Genomic DNA, 14615 nt, shown 5'->3' on the forward strand with positions numbered 1-14615 from the left:
TTTCCTCTCCTGAAAACTTTGGTTTAGTATCCAACCAAATTGGTCAAAAGAAGGCAAGAGTTAATTGCTGTATTCTCCTGGCAAAATACACTGGTCTTTAATACCATTGTACTTTGTTACAATCAATTTTTACCAGTGTACCAGTTAGTTTCGGTCAGAACACAGCTATTTAAGCATAGTTTTATTGAAAATGGCAAATTAAATTTAGAAATAGACAACATAATAAGCAAAGCAAGTTTGATAGGGAGTAAGAGAATAAGAATAAGAAAGAAAATAGCTAAAACACCAAATCAGCAGTATACAAGGCAGTGTTAAAACCAGTTTTAAGTTATGGTTTGGGAGATGAGTTAGAAATAAAGTACTTAATGAAAGACCAGAAACTATAATGAGAGTTATAAGAAAAATTAGAGGAGTGAACAGATGGCATCAATAGCAGAATTGTATATTAAAAAATGAAGATATTAGAAAGGAACTCTACATTGTTAGCATTCAAGAATGTGTGAGCACAGCTATCTAGGCAGTATGACCACTTAAACAGATTGGGTGAGGAAAGGTCAACAAAATAGGTGTTTGATGCCAAGATGGCAAGAAAAAAACTCAGAGGTAGATCAAGGTCTACGTGGATTGATACAATCAGAAATGCCTTAGAAGCATGAATGTTAGATACAGAAATATTGGAGTGCTCACAAGTAACAGACTAATTTGGAAGAAGATTGTCGATAGGAGATTAATAATAAAGTAAGCTTAATCATGTAATGCTGTTGTAGTAGCCTAAACACCTCTTGAGGGTACATATCAGGAAATTGATGATGACCTATGTGAAGATGCCTCATTCGATTAAAAGAAAGAGTATTTTGAAGAACTAAGAGAAATGTTTGAGCCATTTCTCTTAACTTTAATCACTCCACTCAATTTAACTTTAATAAGTTGGCAGAGTGATAATCACTGGGTAGTAAAATGTCATGAGGAAAGATCATGTTAATGACAATGGATGCAGGCTGATTCAAGTTTGTGAAAATGAGAAGTGTAGTGCTAAATGGCTATTACCAACACAAAGATATACACTTTACATGAACCCAAAGAACTAAAGGTCCAAAATCAATAAATGATCTAGTGATAGTTAGACGAGAGAGCATAGCAATGGTGAAAGATGTGAGAGTGTTTCGTGGAGCTGGATGTGGGACAGATCACTATATGGTAATAAGTAAGGCCATGTCTCCTGTTTCATTTATGAAGCCAAACACTTCACATAGCAATGATAGAGCTACTGAGATACCTACATACAAAACTACTTAATATTCACATGTGCGTGCGCACACACCGAAAACTAAATGTGAATAATAATATCTAAAAGACCATATCTCTCTATAGATAAAGTTTTCATTTACTGTATTCCCATTTCTCTTAACTAATATGGTTTCAAGACGTCAGGCTTTGCTTTTATTAGCTCACTACCATGATGTGCTTTACTACTTCTAAACACTGAGAAGTATCACTGGAAAAGAAGTGAAACTCACAGAATAACTAGAGGATTATCGTGATGACATAATAGGTGTTATTGAAACCATCAGCAAATTCCTGATATGTAAACCTCCAGAGGTGCACAGGAATACCGAAAGGCCTCATTTTTACGAAAGGTAAAGGTTCCTTTCCACTGTCCATAAAATGAATCGTTCATAAATTAAGGCAAAAACCAACTTCTATAAGTTAAAAATTTTACAATTTTTATAAAAAAATTTTGTTATTTTATACAGGGTGTCCCAAAATTGACGCAAGAAGTAATTTTGATAGAAAACACAGGTTTTTAATTAAAAATTGTAATTTCTTTTGATTCATAGAGTATACAGTATAGGGTTATGCATGGAATAGCATATTGGGTAAATGGCCTCTACAGCTTTGCTGGCACATACTCTTTTGTCGAAATTTTCCGTGACCGTTTTGCATAAATGTGGCTGAATTTCGTTGATACAGCGCTCAATTTCCTCCTTCAAGGCATGGGTGGTCGTGGGCTTGTTGGCATAAACCTTAGACTTCAAAAAACCCCAAAGAAAAAAGTCCAATGGCGTTAAGTCACGTGATCTGGACGGCCAATTCTGATCACCAAAATGGGTAATTACATGACCAGGAAATGACTCATGCAGTAATTGAATTGTTTCTCAGGCTGTATGGCACGTGGCACCGTCTTGTTGAAACCACATGTCGTCCACATCCATATCTTGCAATTTAGGCACAAAAAACTGGATTATCATGTCGCGATAGCGAGCACCATTAACTGTTATTGCCTTACCAGCTGCATTTTCGAAGAAGAATGGACCGATGATGCCTCCAGCCCAAAATCCGCACCAAACAGTGACACATTGTGGATGCATTTGTTTCTCAACAATCACTCGTGGATTTTCTGAATCCCAAATGCGACAATTTTGTCGAATAACGAAGCCATCAAAATGAAAATGAGCCTCATCGCTGAAGATGATTTTATTCGAAAAATAAGCATCCACTTGTTGTTGTTCCATAATCCATTCAACGAACTCTCTTCGCTGTGTGTGGTCAGTAGGCTTCAGTTCTTGAGTCAATTGAACTTTGTAAGCATAAAGATGCAAATCTTTCGTGAGAATATGCTGTAGAGAGCTTCTCGAAATGCCCAATTCAAGACCACGGTGCCGAATTGATGTTCCTGGACTCTCAGCACACTCTCACGAACTGCTTCCATGTTTTCTGTTGAATGACTTGTTGAAGGACGGCCAGAGTGTATAAGATCACTAATTGATCCAGTTTCCTTGAATTTTTTAATTAATCTTTTCACAGTTGATGAAGTTAAATCACTATTCCGACCATATTTTGTACGAAAATTGCGAACTGTAGCTGCCAAACCTTCATTATTTTAAAAATATTGCTCAACAATGAAAATGCGTTGTTCTTTTATTTAGCGCTCCATTTTTAATAACCCTGAACTGTCAGCTGTCACACTGTCTTTTTTTTCTCGTTGGCAACACTTTACCGCACAAATGGCACTAAATTTAAATCTTGCATGAATTTTGGGACACACTTTATAAATAATGTTTATAAATAACATAAGACAATAAGTTACAAATTAAAATAAAAGTATTGTATAATGGCAAAAGGAAGAGTCCTTAAAGAGATGGGCCTGGATGACAGCCATCTGGATTGACAGGCTCCTTGGCCTTGATTAAGAACCGCAACAAGGAAGCCTGTCTGGTTTTTTTCCCTCCTCTCCAACATGTTATAATACAGTTTCAAAAACATTTATTACAGCCCTTGGATGGAAGAGCTGCATTCCCAATAAGGATCATCATCACAAAGAGATTCATGGGCAGTTTGTACCTCTGTTAAAGCTTCTTTAAGCATCTCTGTGGTGACTACCCTGAGTGGTACAATTTCCGGCACTTCTCTTCCTCACTGTCCTTTTTAGCAAGTTGTACTGCCAGCTCTTCCAAATATTCTTTTGAAAGTGGCTTTCCATGACTTTCTAGTAACTAACTCACTGACATCATCACTCCATGTCAGAATTCTCAATACCAACACTAGACTCCAGAACATATAAGCAGTCACTTCTGAAACGGGCTTGAACCCAGAAAAATTTGTAGAAAAATTGTAATAAAGAGTCATCTACTTTCATATGCAATAAGTGATTAGAGAGAAAGTCATCATCCATTTGTAAAGTGGAAGATGTAAAGCTGAAAACATTAATCCACCTGCTTGCTTGGTTGTCCATGGATGTTTGTAAATGCCTTTAAATGGTATATGAATATCATTATCCAGTATGATATCTGTGCACCAAACACTGAATTAGTTTGAAAAAGTGCCATGCTTGGTCTCTAAAGTAAGATTATTGGATTCACCAAAAGTAATTTACAGTTGGCTATGTTGAGTTTGCTGTGTTGTTAAGTTGTTAATTAAGCCTATTATTAACAGACATACACAAATAAAAGATACATACACACACAAATAAATATATATATATATATATATATATATATATATATAGCTTGCAAAGATTTCAACAGACACCCCCCCCCCATAGACAAATTGCATTGTGTCATGTAATGAGTCACATTTTTGCAGCCAGTATAAATTGGAGGAATATGATGCCCCTAAATCAGTGCAACTGTGTCCAGGTGAAATGGGCTGCAAGAAGGTAACTGATGGAATTTGAAAGAGGCATTGCAACCATGTTGCAGACCTATCTGTTGAACAATCAATAATACTATACTAAGATGGAAAAACAGGGCATCAATTGCAAGTGCTACCCACAGTGGACAACCCACTACACTCACCAAATGTGACCGTAGGGTGCTGCGAAGGATAATATGATGAATCTGTACAAAAAAAAAACATTCAGAACTGAGGCTCATAATCACCATGGGATTCCATGGTATGATTGCAAAATGCAAGCCAAACATTACCTGAACCAACATGCAGTGTAACCTTCAGTGGTGCAAACCATGTACTTTACAGAATAATACAGTAAGATGTGGAAGCTTGGAAAGCCGTGTTATGGAGATGAATCACGCTATATCCTTCACCCGAGCAGATGGACGGGTATGGGTGTGGTGGATACATGGTGAACATCTCTTACCAGAGTGTGTAACTCTGATTATGAAATTCAGAGATGGTAGTGTGATAGTATGGTCCTGTTTATCATAAGGCTGCTGCTGTAACTGTGTAGTTTGTGGACATGAACATCACCACACTTGACTGGCCTTCATAGAGCCCTAATCTCAATCCTAATGAATATCTATGGGATGAACTGGAATGTTGGGTGGGGTCAAGGGACATCTGCCCCACAACAGCCAGAAAACCTAATTACATACCTACAGGAAGAATGATCCAAAATTCTCATTGCTTGGTGTATACTTAAGGAAAGTATGCCCCTAGGATTGCTGCAGTCATCACAGCAAAAGGAGATCTTACATCTTATTAAGGTGGGTGCTGTGGCTGTTCGTTTCTTACCCTATGGTGCCTGTTGACTTCTTTCCAAGCTTATGCATCTTTTTTTCAGTACAGATCCATCTCATTCACATTCTTCTTCTTCTTATTGTGCTATCTTCTATCGAAGGTCAGCGACCATCTTGGCGAACAAACTGTGCTCTTGTGCTAATCTGAGCAGTTGTGCACTGCTCTTTCCTGTCCACGTCTTAATGTTGTCAAACCATAACATTCTTTTTCTTCCTCTAGTTCCTTTGCCATCAATTCTTCCTACCAAAATAGTTTGTAGAAGTTGGTATTTGCTGTTTCTCAGATGTGGCCAAGATATGTTTTTCGTTTCTTGATTATTTGTACAAGATGTTTAGCTTTGCCAATGGATTTTAAGACATCTTCATTGGTAATTTTTTCTGTCCATGATATCTTTAGCATTCTTCTGTATAGCCACATCTCAAAGGCTTCAATTTTCTTGATGGTTGTCACCTTCAATGACCATGTTTCAACTCCATAGAGCAGAATAGACCACACGTAGCATTTCAGCATTCGGCATCTGACTTCCATGTTTAGGTCTTTATTGCAGAATAGTGTTCTCATTTTCATGAAGGACTGCCGTGCAACTTCAATCCTTGTCTTTATATCTATTTCTGGATCCCACCGTTCATTAAGCCAGCAACCAAGATATTTATATCTTGACACTTGATCAATATTTTTCCCATTGAGTGTCAGTTTCATCGATGAGGCTGGATGTTTGCTGATGATCATGTATTTTGTCTTGTTGATGTTTATATTTATTCCCATTCTTTGGCTTTCTATGTATACTCTGTCAACGAGTTTTTGGAGATCCATAATGTTATCTGCAATTAGCACGGTGTCATCTGCATATCGTAGGTTGTTAACAATCTTTCCATTTATTGTGATTCCGTCTGGACATTCTTCCAATGCTTTTTTAAAGATTACCTCTGCATATATGTTGAACAGGAGTGGTGAGAGCACACATCCTTGTCTCACTCCTCTTTTGATGTTAATATCACTGGTGGTAATGTTGTCTAATTGAACGGTAGCTGACTGATTCCAATACAGATTTGTTATTAGTCTTATGTCTTGTTCGTCTAGCCTTATTTATTGAAGGATTTCTATTAAGTTAGTGTGTCTGACTTTGTCGAATGCTTTTTCAAAATCTATGAAACACATAAAGACAGATTTCTGTTTTTCTATGCATTTTTGTATCAATATTTGGGTACAGAAAAGGGCCTCTCTAGTACCAAAACCATTCCGAAAGCCGAATTGTGTTTCACTTAGAGTTTCTTCACTTTTTCTATAAATGCGATTCTGAATTACTTTCAAAAATATTTTTAATGTTTGGCTCATTAGACTAATAAGCCTGAAGTCACCACAGGAATTCGCTTTGGGTTTCTTTGGGATAGTGATAAATGTAGATTTGAGCCAATCTAATGGAAATTCATCACTTTCATATATTTTATTAAATAGTTTTTCAAGAAGTTTGATGTTATCTGGTTCTATTAATTTTAAAAATTCTGTTTGCACACCATCTGGTCCACTGGCTTTTCCTGTTTTCTTGTTCGTATAGCATTCTCTATTTCGCATTTCATGATTGCTGGTCCTTGAATGTTATCTTTTATATTTATAGGCTTCTGTCTAGTATCATTGAAAAGTTCTGTTACATATTTTATCCAAATCTGTGCTTTATTCTCTTCTTCTAGAACTATTTTTCCATTTTCATCTCTTAGAGACACTATTTGCTTTTTCCTCAGTTTTCCGGAAATTTCGTTGATTTTCTTATACAGATTAAAATTATCATGTTTCTTCTGAAGAAGTTCAATTTCAGTACATAAATTTTTCATCCAATTTTCCTTGGCTTCTTTTATTTTTTTCTTGATGATGTTATGTGTTTCTGTATACCTGGCTAGGTCTTTGTTTTTATACATTCTTCTTGTATCAATAAGAATCTCATCTGTCATCCATTCCTGTTGTTTTATATTATTCACATAACCTACTTCTTCAATACTTGTTGTTATGATGGCATTCTTTAAGCTATTCCAAAGAGATTCCACACTTTTATTTTCTTCTATGTTAATCTGTTGTAATCGCAGGTTAAGCTGTGTCTTGGCACTTTTATTTATGTTTGGTTCTTTCAGTTTTTCTACATCAATTTTCTTTTTCTTCTTTTGTGATTTTTTAGCTGATTTTAATCTAAGACATACTTCTGCAACTATGGGATTGTGGTCTGATGAGATATCTGCTCCAGGATAAGTCTTTGCACTCTTTATACTACTGTGGAATCTTTTATTTATCAGTATATAATCAATTTGATTTCTGACAATATTATGTTGGTTATCTTGAGGTGATTTCCAAGTGTACAGTCTTCTGGGTGGAAGTTTAAAACAGGTATTTGCTATTGTTAGATCTTCTTCCTGACAGAATTGGACTAGGCAATCTCCTCTGTCATTTCTGGTGCCTAAGCCATGTTCGCCAACAATTTCTCCATCACCCCCTCTTCCCACTTTTGCATTGAAGTCACCCATCACTATGTTTATATCATGTTTCTTTGTCAGGTTTTTAATCTCTTTTAGGTGTTCATAAAACTCTTCAACATCTTCTTCACTTTTGTCAGCTGTGGGTACATGAGCTTGGGTGATATTTATGTTAACGGGGTTTCCCTTAAGTTGTAACAGCATTATCCTTTCAGAAAATGGAATCCAATTTATTACTGATTTATTGATTTCTTCATCCACTATTACAGCTACACCATGTCGATGTTTGTTCTCATCATTCCCAGAGTAATACATTGTCATATTATCTTGTTGACACTTTCCAGATCCTGGCCATCTTGTCTCGCAAATTCCCAAAATCCGGATGCCAAGCCTCTTCATTTCTCTTGTGGCATTTCTTAATTTGCCAGCTTCATACAGAGTTCTGACATTCCAAGTTGCAATTTTAAAAGTGGACACCACTTTTGAGCCCAGACACCATTTTGAGCCCTTTTTTTTAATTCAGATCCATCTCATTCACATTAAAAACAATAAATATGAATATATGACAGAAAATGAATATGTGATAGACATTCCAGGTATTCATTTACTATTCACATATTCATTCATTATAAACACTTTTTGTATTCATAAAAATGTTTTGGGAAAATAGTGAGAAAATAAAAAAGCAAATAATAATAATAGTATGTACCTACTGGATTTCTTTCAGAACAATGAATAGTCATTACATACTCCACATTCCAACAAAAAAGATGTGTAAAAAAAAAAAAAAAAAAGATGAAATTCAATGGAGAGAATGCATAAAAAATAAGAAAAGTATTACAATGTTACTGCTGAATGTGATATCTTTATTGTGGTTCAAGACACAAGGGAATATGAATCACCATTTAGCAAGACAATAAAAGGAATATAATATTAAAATGAATAATATGTACAATAATTAAAAATACTCAACATGGAGTAGCTTTCAGTGGTGAACTATACACACTCACATATGTGAGTGTATATGTGAGTATGAGTGGTGAACTATACACTCACATATACGATTATTATTTGAGGGAGAAAAAAGTATCAAGTAAAAACAAGTATGATCTTTCTGAGCAATAAATACAAAATATTATATTCAGGCAATGATAATCAAGGAAAAGAAGGAGTAGCCATAATATTCAACACAAAATATGAGGCTAATCTTCTTGAATGGCAGTCAGTCTCAAGTAGAGTAATGTGGGCAAATATAAGAATGGGGAACTGGACAATGAGACTTATTTGTGCCTATGGTCCCACAGAAGGTTCTGCTAAGGTAGAAATGGAGGAATTTTTTGAGGCTTTAGAAAAAGCAACTGACACAATGAAAAAGGAAAAGTTGGTCCTTGTTGGGGATCTAAATAGCAGAGTAGGAAATAATTGTCAGACATACAAAAATATTTTGGGAAACTTTGGAGAAAAGAGAAAATCTAATAATAATGGCAAATACCTGTTGGATTTCTGCTCAGGACATGGATTGGTTATTACTAACACAATGTTCCAAAATTAAAATGTGCACAAATTCACATGGAAAGAAGAGGCAAGGAATAAGAAAAGTCTCATTGACTATGTTATTGTTGATAGTGATGTTTTCTCCCTAGTGCCATACACCAGAGTGCACAGAGAATTTGAAATTGGAAGTGATCACTATTTAGTCTTGAGCAGGATAAAATTGAATTTCATATTGAAAAGAATAACATGTAAGAAAGTTTTAAAGCAAATAAAAGTTGAACAGCTCTCAGATGTGACCTGTAGACTAAAATACAGAAAGATTATTGAAAAGAAAATGAAAGAGTTTGAGAACAGGAATCAAACCCTGGAGATTCAGTGGCAAACTCTGAAGAAAACATTGATTGATTCTGCCAGAGAGGCATGTGGTGAGGTTGTGTGCAAGGATAAAAAAATCAGAACTCCCTGGTGGACACAGGAAGTTAAAGAGGCAGTGAAGGAAAAGAAGAAAGCATATCAAAAGTTCCTGGCAAATAAGTCAGCTTTTACTCTTATAGAATACAGAGACAAATGTAAGAAAGCTAAACAGTGTCTAAAACTAGCTAAACAAAAGTCATGGGAGGACTTTGGCAAGAATATAAGAAAATAAATATCAAGAAGGTGGCAAAATATTCTGGAGGTTGTTGAAGAAACTTAGGAATGGAGGAAAGAGTGTTGTAAAAGTAGTTATAGATGATAAAGGTGACATGAAAATGGGGAAAAGGATATCCTTGAAGTATGGAGTAATTACTTTGAAAAACTGCTAAATGAAACAAGCAGTGATGACAGCACAGTGATAAAAAACACTGACCAGGCATGCAGTCAGGAATACATATCCATACTTGAAGTAGAAAAAGCCATCAAAGGCTTGAAATGTGGAAAGGCAGCAGGAGTAGATGATATTCGATGAAGTATGATGGTATAAAAGTCTTACAGTGGCTGCACTGCATAGTTCAGAAAGCCTGGACAGAGGGACGAATTCCCGATGATTGGAGTAGAGCTCTCATAGTACCCATATATAAAAAGGGAAATAAAACTGAATGTGAGAATTACAGAGGTATTTCCCTACTGAGTGTTCCTGGCAAATCTATGCAAGTATACTTGAGAAACGGTTGAGAAGAATTGTGGAAGAAAAGCTTGGTGAAGAACAAGCTGGATTCAGGCCAAACAGAGGCTGGCAGGATCAGATCTTCACTTTACAACAAATAGTCGAGAAGGCATGGGAATATAACAAAGATCTGTATTTAAGCTTTGTCGATTTGGAAAAGGCATATGATAAGGTGCCAAGAGAGAAGCTATTCAATATGCTGCAGTTATATGGTGTCAATGGAGCATTATATCAAGCAATACTTAGTCTTTATTTGAGTTGTAAGTCAGCAGTTAGAATTGAAGGAAGTACAGGAAGATGGTTTAATGTTAAATCTGGTGTGAGACAAGGATGTACATTATCCCCTTTGTTATTCATTATCTATATGGATCACATTATGAAGGAAAGTGGTATTAAACCTGATATCAAAATTGGAGATGTTAATGTCAGCTCTTTGCTTTATGCGGATGATGTTATACTTCTAAATAAATCCACTACAAGTCTGCAAGATTCTCTGAATAAATTGAATAGCTGTTGTAATAGATATGGTATAAAGGTCAGCAATAAAAAGACAAAGACAATGAAAATAGGCAGAATCATTGAAAATGTCAACTGTGTTGTGAATGGAGAACCTGTGGAACAAGTAAAACATTTCAGCTACTTAGGCACGATTTTTACTGAAGATAGTAAATTAAATATAGAAATGGACAACAGAATCAGCAAAGCTGGTATGGTGGGAAGTCAACTGAATAAATTCATATGGAATAAGAGAGAAATTAGTCGGAACACTAAATTAGCTGTATACAAGACAGTGTTCAAACCAGTTTTAACTTATGGATTTGAGAGCTGGGTCAGAAGTAAAACACTTGACCAAAGAATAGAGACCGCAGATATGAAAGTCCTGAGAAAGATTAGAGGCGTGAACAGATGGCATCAATGGCAATATCACATTAAAAATGAGGATATTAGGAAAGAACTAGACATTGTCAGCATCCATAAATGCATTAGCAGAGCTAATCTCAGGTGGTATGGTCACTTAAATAGAATGGGAGAGGAAAGTTTAGCAAAACAAGTGTTCTCTGCCAAGTTGGCAGGAAAACGACCCAGAGGAAGACCAAGATATAGGTGGATTGATATGGTACAAAGTGCCTTAGATGATAGAAATATAAGATCTGATAATGTTGGAGTCTTGACAAGTAACAGACTGATTTGGAGGAAAATTGTAGATAGGAAGTTAGTAATGATGTAATTTTTTCATGTAGTACTGTCATATCCTGTACACCCCTTTACGGTACATGGCAGGAATTTGATGATGATGTAAAAACAAGTATCAAAACATGGCACGCAATGGTGAAATTTGAAGAAATCACTGATGGTTTTAGTCAGAGAGGTATGTGATGAAATTATCTGAAAAAAAAAAAGACATCATATGGAAATTTCCTGGGAAGTAAGTCGACAAGTACTCTACAGAATAGGGAAGAAAAAATGTAAGAAAGATAAGTTTGTGTAAAAGAAGCTAAAAAAATAAGGCATGTGAAGACACTGGGATACAAATGACAAAATGTTCTCGAGGCTACAGAAAACAACTATGAAATAAAGAAAAGAAAACTCTAAGAAGACTCAAGATGAGATAAAAGCTGAAGAAAGATATTCTGGATATCTGGAGTTATTATTGTGAAACTGTAAAATGAAACAAATAGTAAAAGTACAGTGACAGAAAATATTAAAGAGGAATTTATCTAAAACTTCAGGAAGAATAAGATGGGTTAAGGCAAACAGAAGTTATTAGGATCAGATTTTTGTTTAAGACAAACAGTCAAGAAATAAAAATATAATAATGATCTGCATTTAAAAAACTACATCTGGAAAAGCCAGATAAGAGAAAAGATCTTCAAAATTTCAATTATAATGTGTGAGTACTGAAAATTAACTGTAAGAAATGAAGGAAGTGCTGGGTAAGATGGTTTTATGTAAAATCAATGTAAATATAAATGATCTTTATAGATCACATCATAAAGGAAAGTGGTAATAAAAACCTGATAATGAAATCCAAAAATATTCAACCTCAGCTCTTTACTTTATGCAGGTTATCACTGAAGTGCCATTGAATTAGCGATAGGAGATGCTATGCAAATTCTGTACCACAACTCCCACATTTGTGCACATGCATAGCCAAAACTGTGGTTTTACTTAGCTGTCAGCATTGGCTTCCCCAAGCATTCATCGTGAGAAGCATAATAGGAAAGGTGCAGGAGTTAGATGCATTTGACAGAGGGCAGATGGTAGGTGCCCAACGGATGGGTCACTCGATCTCTGAAATTGTCAACGAACTTGAATTTTATTGTATTACAGTTTCAAGAGTGTTCCAGGAATATGAAAATTCCAGTAAAAAAAAAAATAAGAACCCAGATAAACTTCTAAGGGCCTTGAAATCAGCCTTGAATGATCATGGGCTTCGGCATTTGATCAATACTTGATCGTATGGACTGGTAGGATTCAGACGCTATCTCAAATCACCTCCCATCTGAAAGAGGGTTCCAGCCGGAAAGTCAATGCAAGGACTGCAACATTCCCTTCACTGTCTCAGCTTCAGGAGCTGCTGACCTACAAGAGTCCCACTTCTAGCAGCACAACACAAGGCTGAACACCTAGCCTAGGCTAAAGGACATCAAAACTGGACAATTGAAAATTAACAACATGTAGACTGGAGTGACGAATCATGATTTAAACTTCATAGCATTAATGGGAGACTGAGGATACGAAACCAACCACATGAAGCCATGGATCCTGCGAGTCAGGTCGGAATGTACAAGCTGGTTGTGACTCAGTGATGCGTGGGGCGTCTTCAGTCGGATGTCTTTGGGACCTTTGGTATGTGTACCAACGACTCTTAATGCATGTCAGCCTTGAATGATCATGGGCTTCAGCATTTGATCAATACTTGATCGTATGATCAAGTATTGATCAAATGGACTGGTAGGATCGTATGGACTGATGCATTTAAGTGAAACTCATGGTCAACCATTTACACCCATTTACGTTCATCATGTCCATCTCTGCAGATGGCTACCAGCAAGACAATTGGTTCCAAGAGCATTCTGTTGACTTTTGAAATAATAAAGTGGCCACCTAGAAGCCCTGATTTAAATCCCATCACAAATCTTACCATTGAGCAGAGTGTTTGGGCTCATGTCCCATCACCATCAAACTTGAACGAATTGTGGAGAGTTCTGGAGGATGCATAGATTGCTATACCCATGAAACATTTTCACAAGCTTGTGGAGTCCTTGCCTCGTCATGTGGTGGCGATTATCAGGGTTAAATGGGGTCCAACACCTTACTAGATAGCTATTCCTAATTCAATGGCACTTCAGTACATTATATTCTTAAATAAACTCTGAACAAATTTTATCTGCAGGATTCTTTATCTAAACTAAAAACTGCTAATGAATAATTAGCAGCAAAACTATAAAACTATGAAAATAGACAGCCAAGAGAAAACATCCACTGCATTAGAAAATGCTAAAAAAAAACAGCAAAATTTTCCAGCTATTTAGGTACAATTTTTGGTGAAGATGGCAAATTAAATTTCAAACTAGATAATATAATAAACAAAGCTGGTATGATAGACAGCCAGATGAATAAACTTGTGTGAAATCTGCCAAAACACTGATATAATTGGTTTGTCTTATAAGGCAGTGCTCAAATCAATGAATGAAACCAACTGAATGAACAATGAACCAATGAATAATGAAGTTTATGGTCACTTAAACAGAACGGGAAAGGAAAAGCTAGCAAAATGAATGTTTCATACCAGGAGAAAGAGACTGAGAGGTAAACCAAAATCTAGGTGGACTGATGCATTTAAGTCTTCTGAAATAGCACTTCAGAAGACTTAAATGTAACTTGACAAACAACAGATTACTCTGGACAAAAATTGTTTATAGGAAGCTAGAAATAATGCAAACACAATGATGTAGTACTACCATAGTCTCCTATACATCTCATTATAGTACAAGACAAGAATTTGATGATTATGTTATTGGTGCTATAGACTGATTAATGTAAATTAATTATAATGAAACTAATGATGAATGGCACAAATTTTCCCACTGAGAGTCTACCTTTGGGTACTACTAATAGCTTATTCTTTGAAAGCCACTATTTTATAATGATATGCAGATTATATATATCATTCAAAACTTATTGCAATGTAGCTACAGAGTGACATCAACGTACAGCAGCCTTCCCAAAGTAAGCATAAAGAGAATATTTAACAGAAATATTTAAAGAAATAAAAAAATTAATTTAAAAAATCCATCTTTGAGATAAAATCAACATAAAAAAAATAGTATCTAAAGTAAACCAGAAGAAGATCCTATAAAATGACAGGGATGAATAAAATGCTGCACTGTCAAATACAAATTTCTGACAGATACTTACCATTTGTCAACATATACAGTTATTCCAAGTGACTCTAACTGTAGTAATGTATTCCTAGTTTGATCAACATAAAAAGGATCTGGTGAATGATGTTCTTCAGATCTGAAATTGAAAGTCAA

General features: G+C 35.7%; 1 protein-coding gene across 1 annotated transcript in view; it reads right to left on the reverse strand.

Moving 5' to 3' along the window:
* Positions 1 to 14615, reverse strand: part of LOC150104772 (protein inturned-like) — a 369111-nt gene that overhangs the window by 137186 nt on the left and 217310 nt on the right. The window contains exon 14 of the mRNA XM_090395627.1: positions 14497 to 14598. Within this exon, the coding sequence (XP_090251753.1) occupies positions 14497 to 14598 (102 nt within the window). The remainder of the gene's footprint in view (positions 1 to 14496; positions 14599 to 14615) is intronic.

This window comes from Typopeltis vanoorti, chromosome 7 (assembly GCF_054136105.1).
Source record: "Typopeltis vanoorti isolate ZY-2024b chromosome 7, IOZ_Tvanoo_1.0, whole genome shotgun sequence".
Classification (NCBI taxonomy): domain Eukaryota; kingdom Metazoa; phylum Arthropoda; class Arachnida; order Uropygi; family Thelyphonidae; genus Typopeltis; species Typopeltis vanoorti.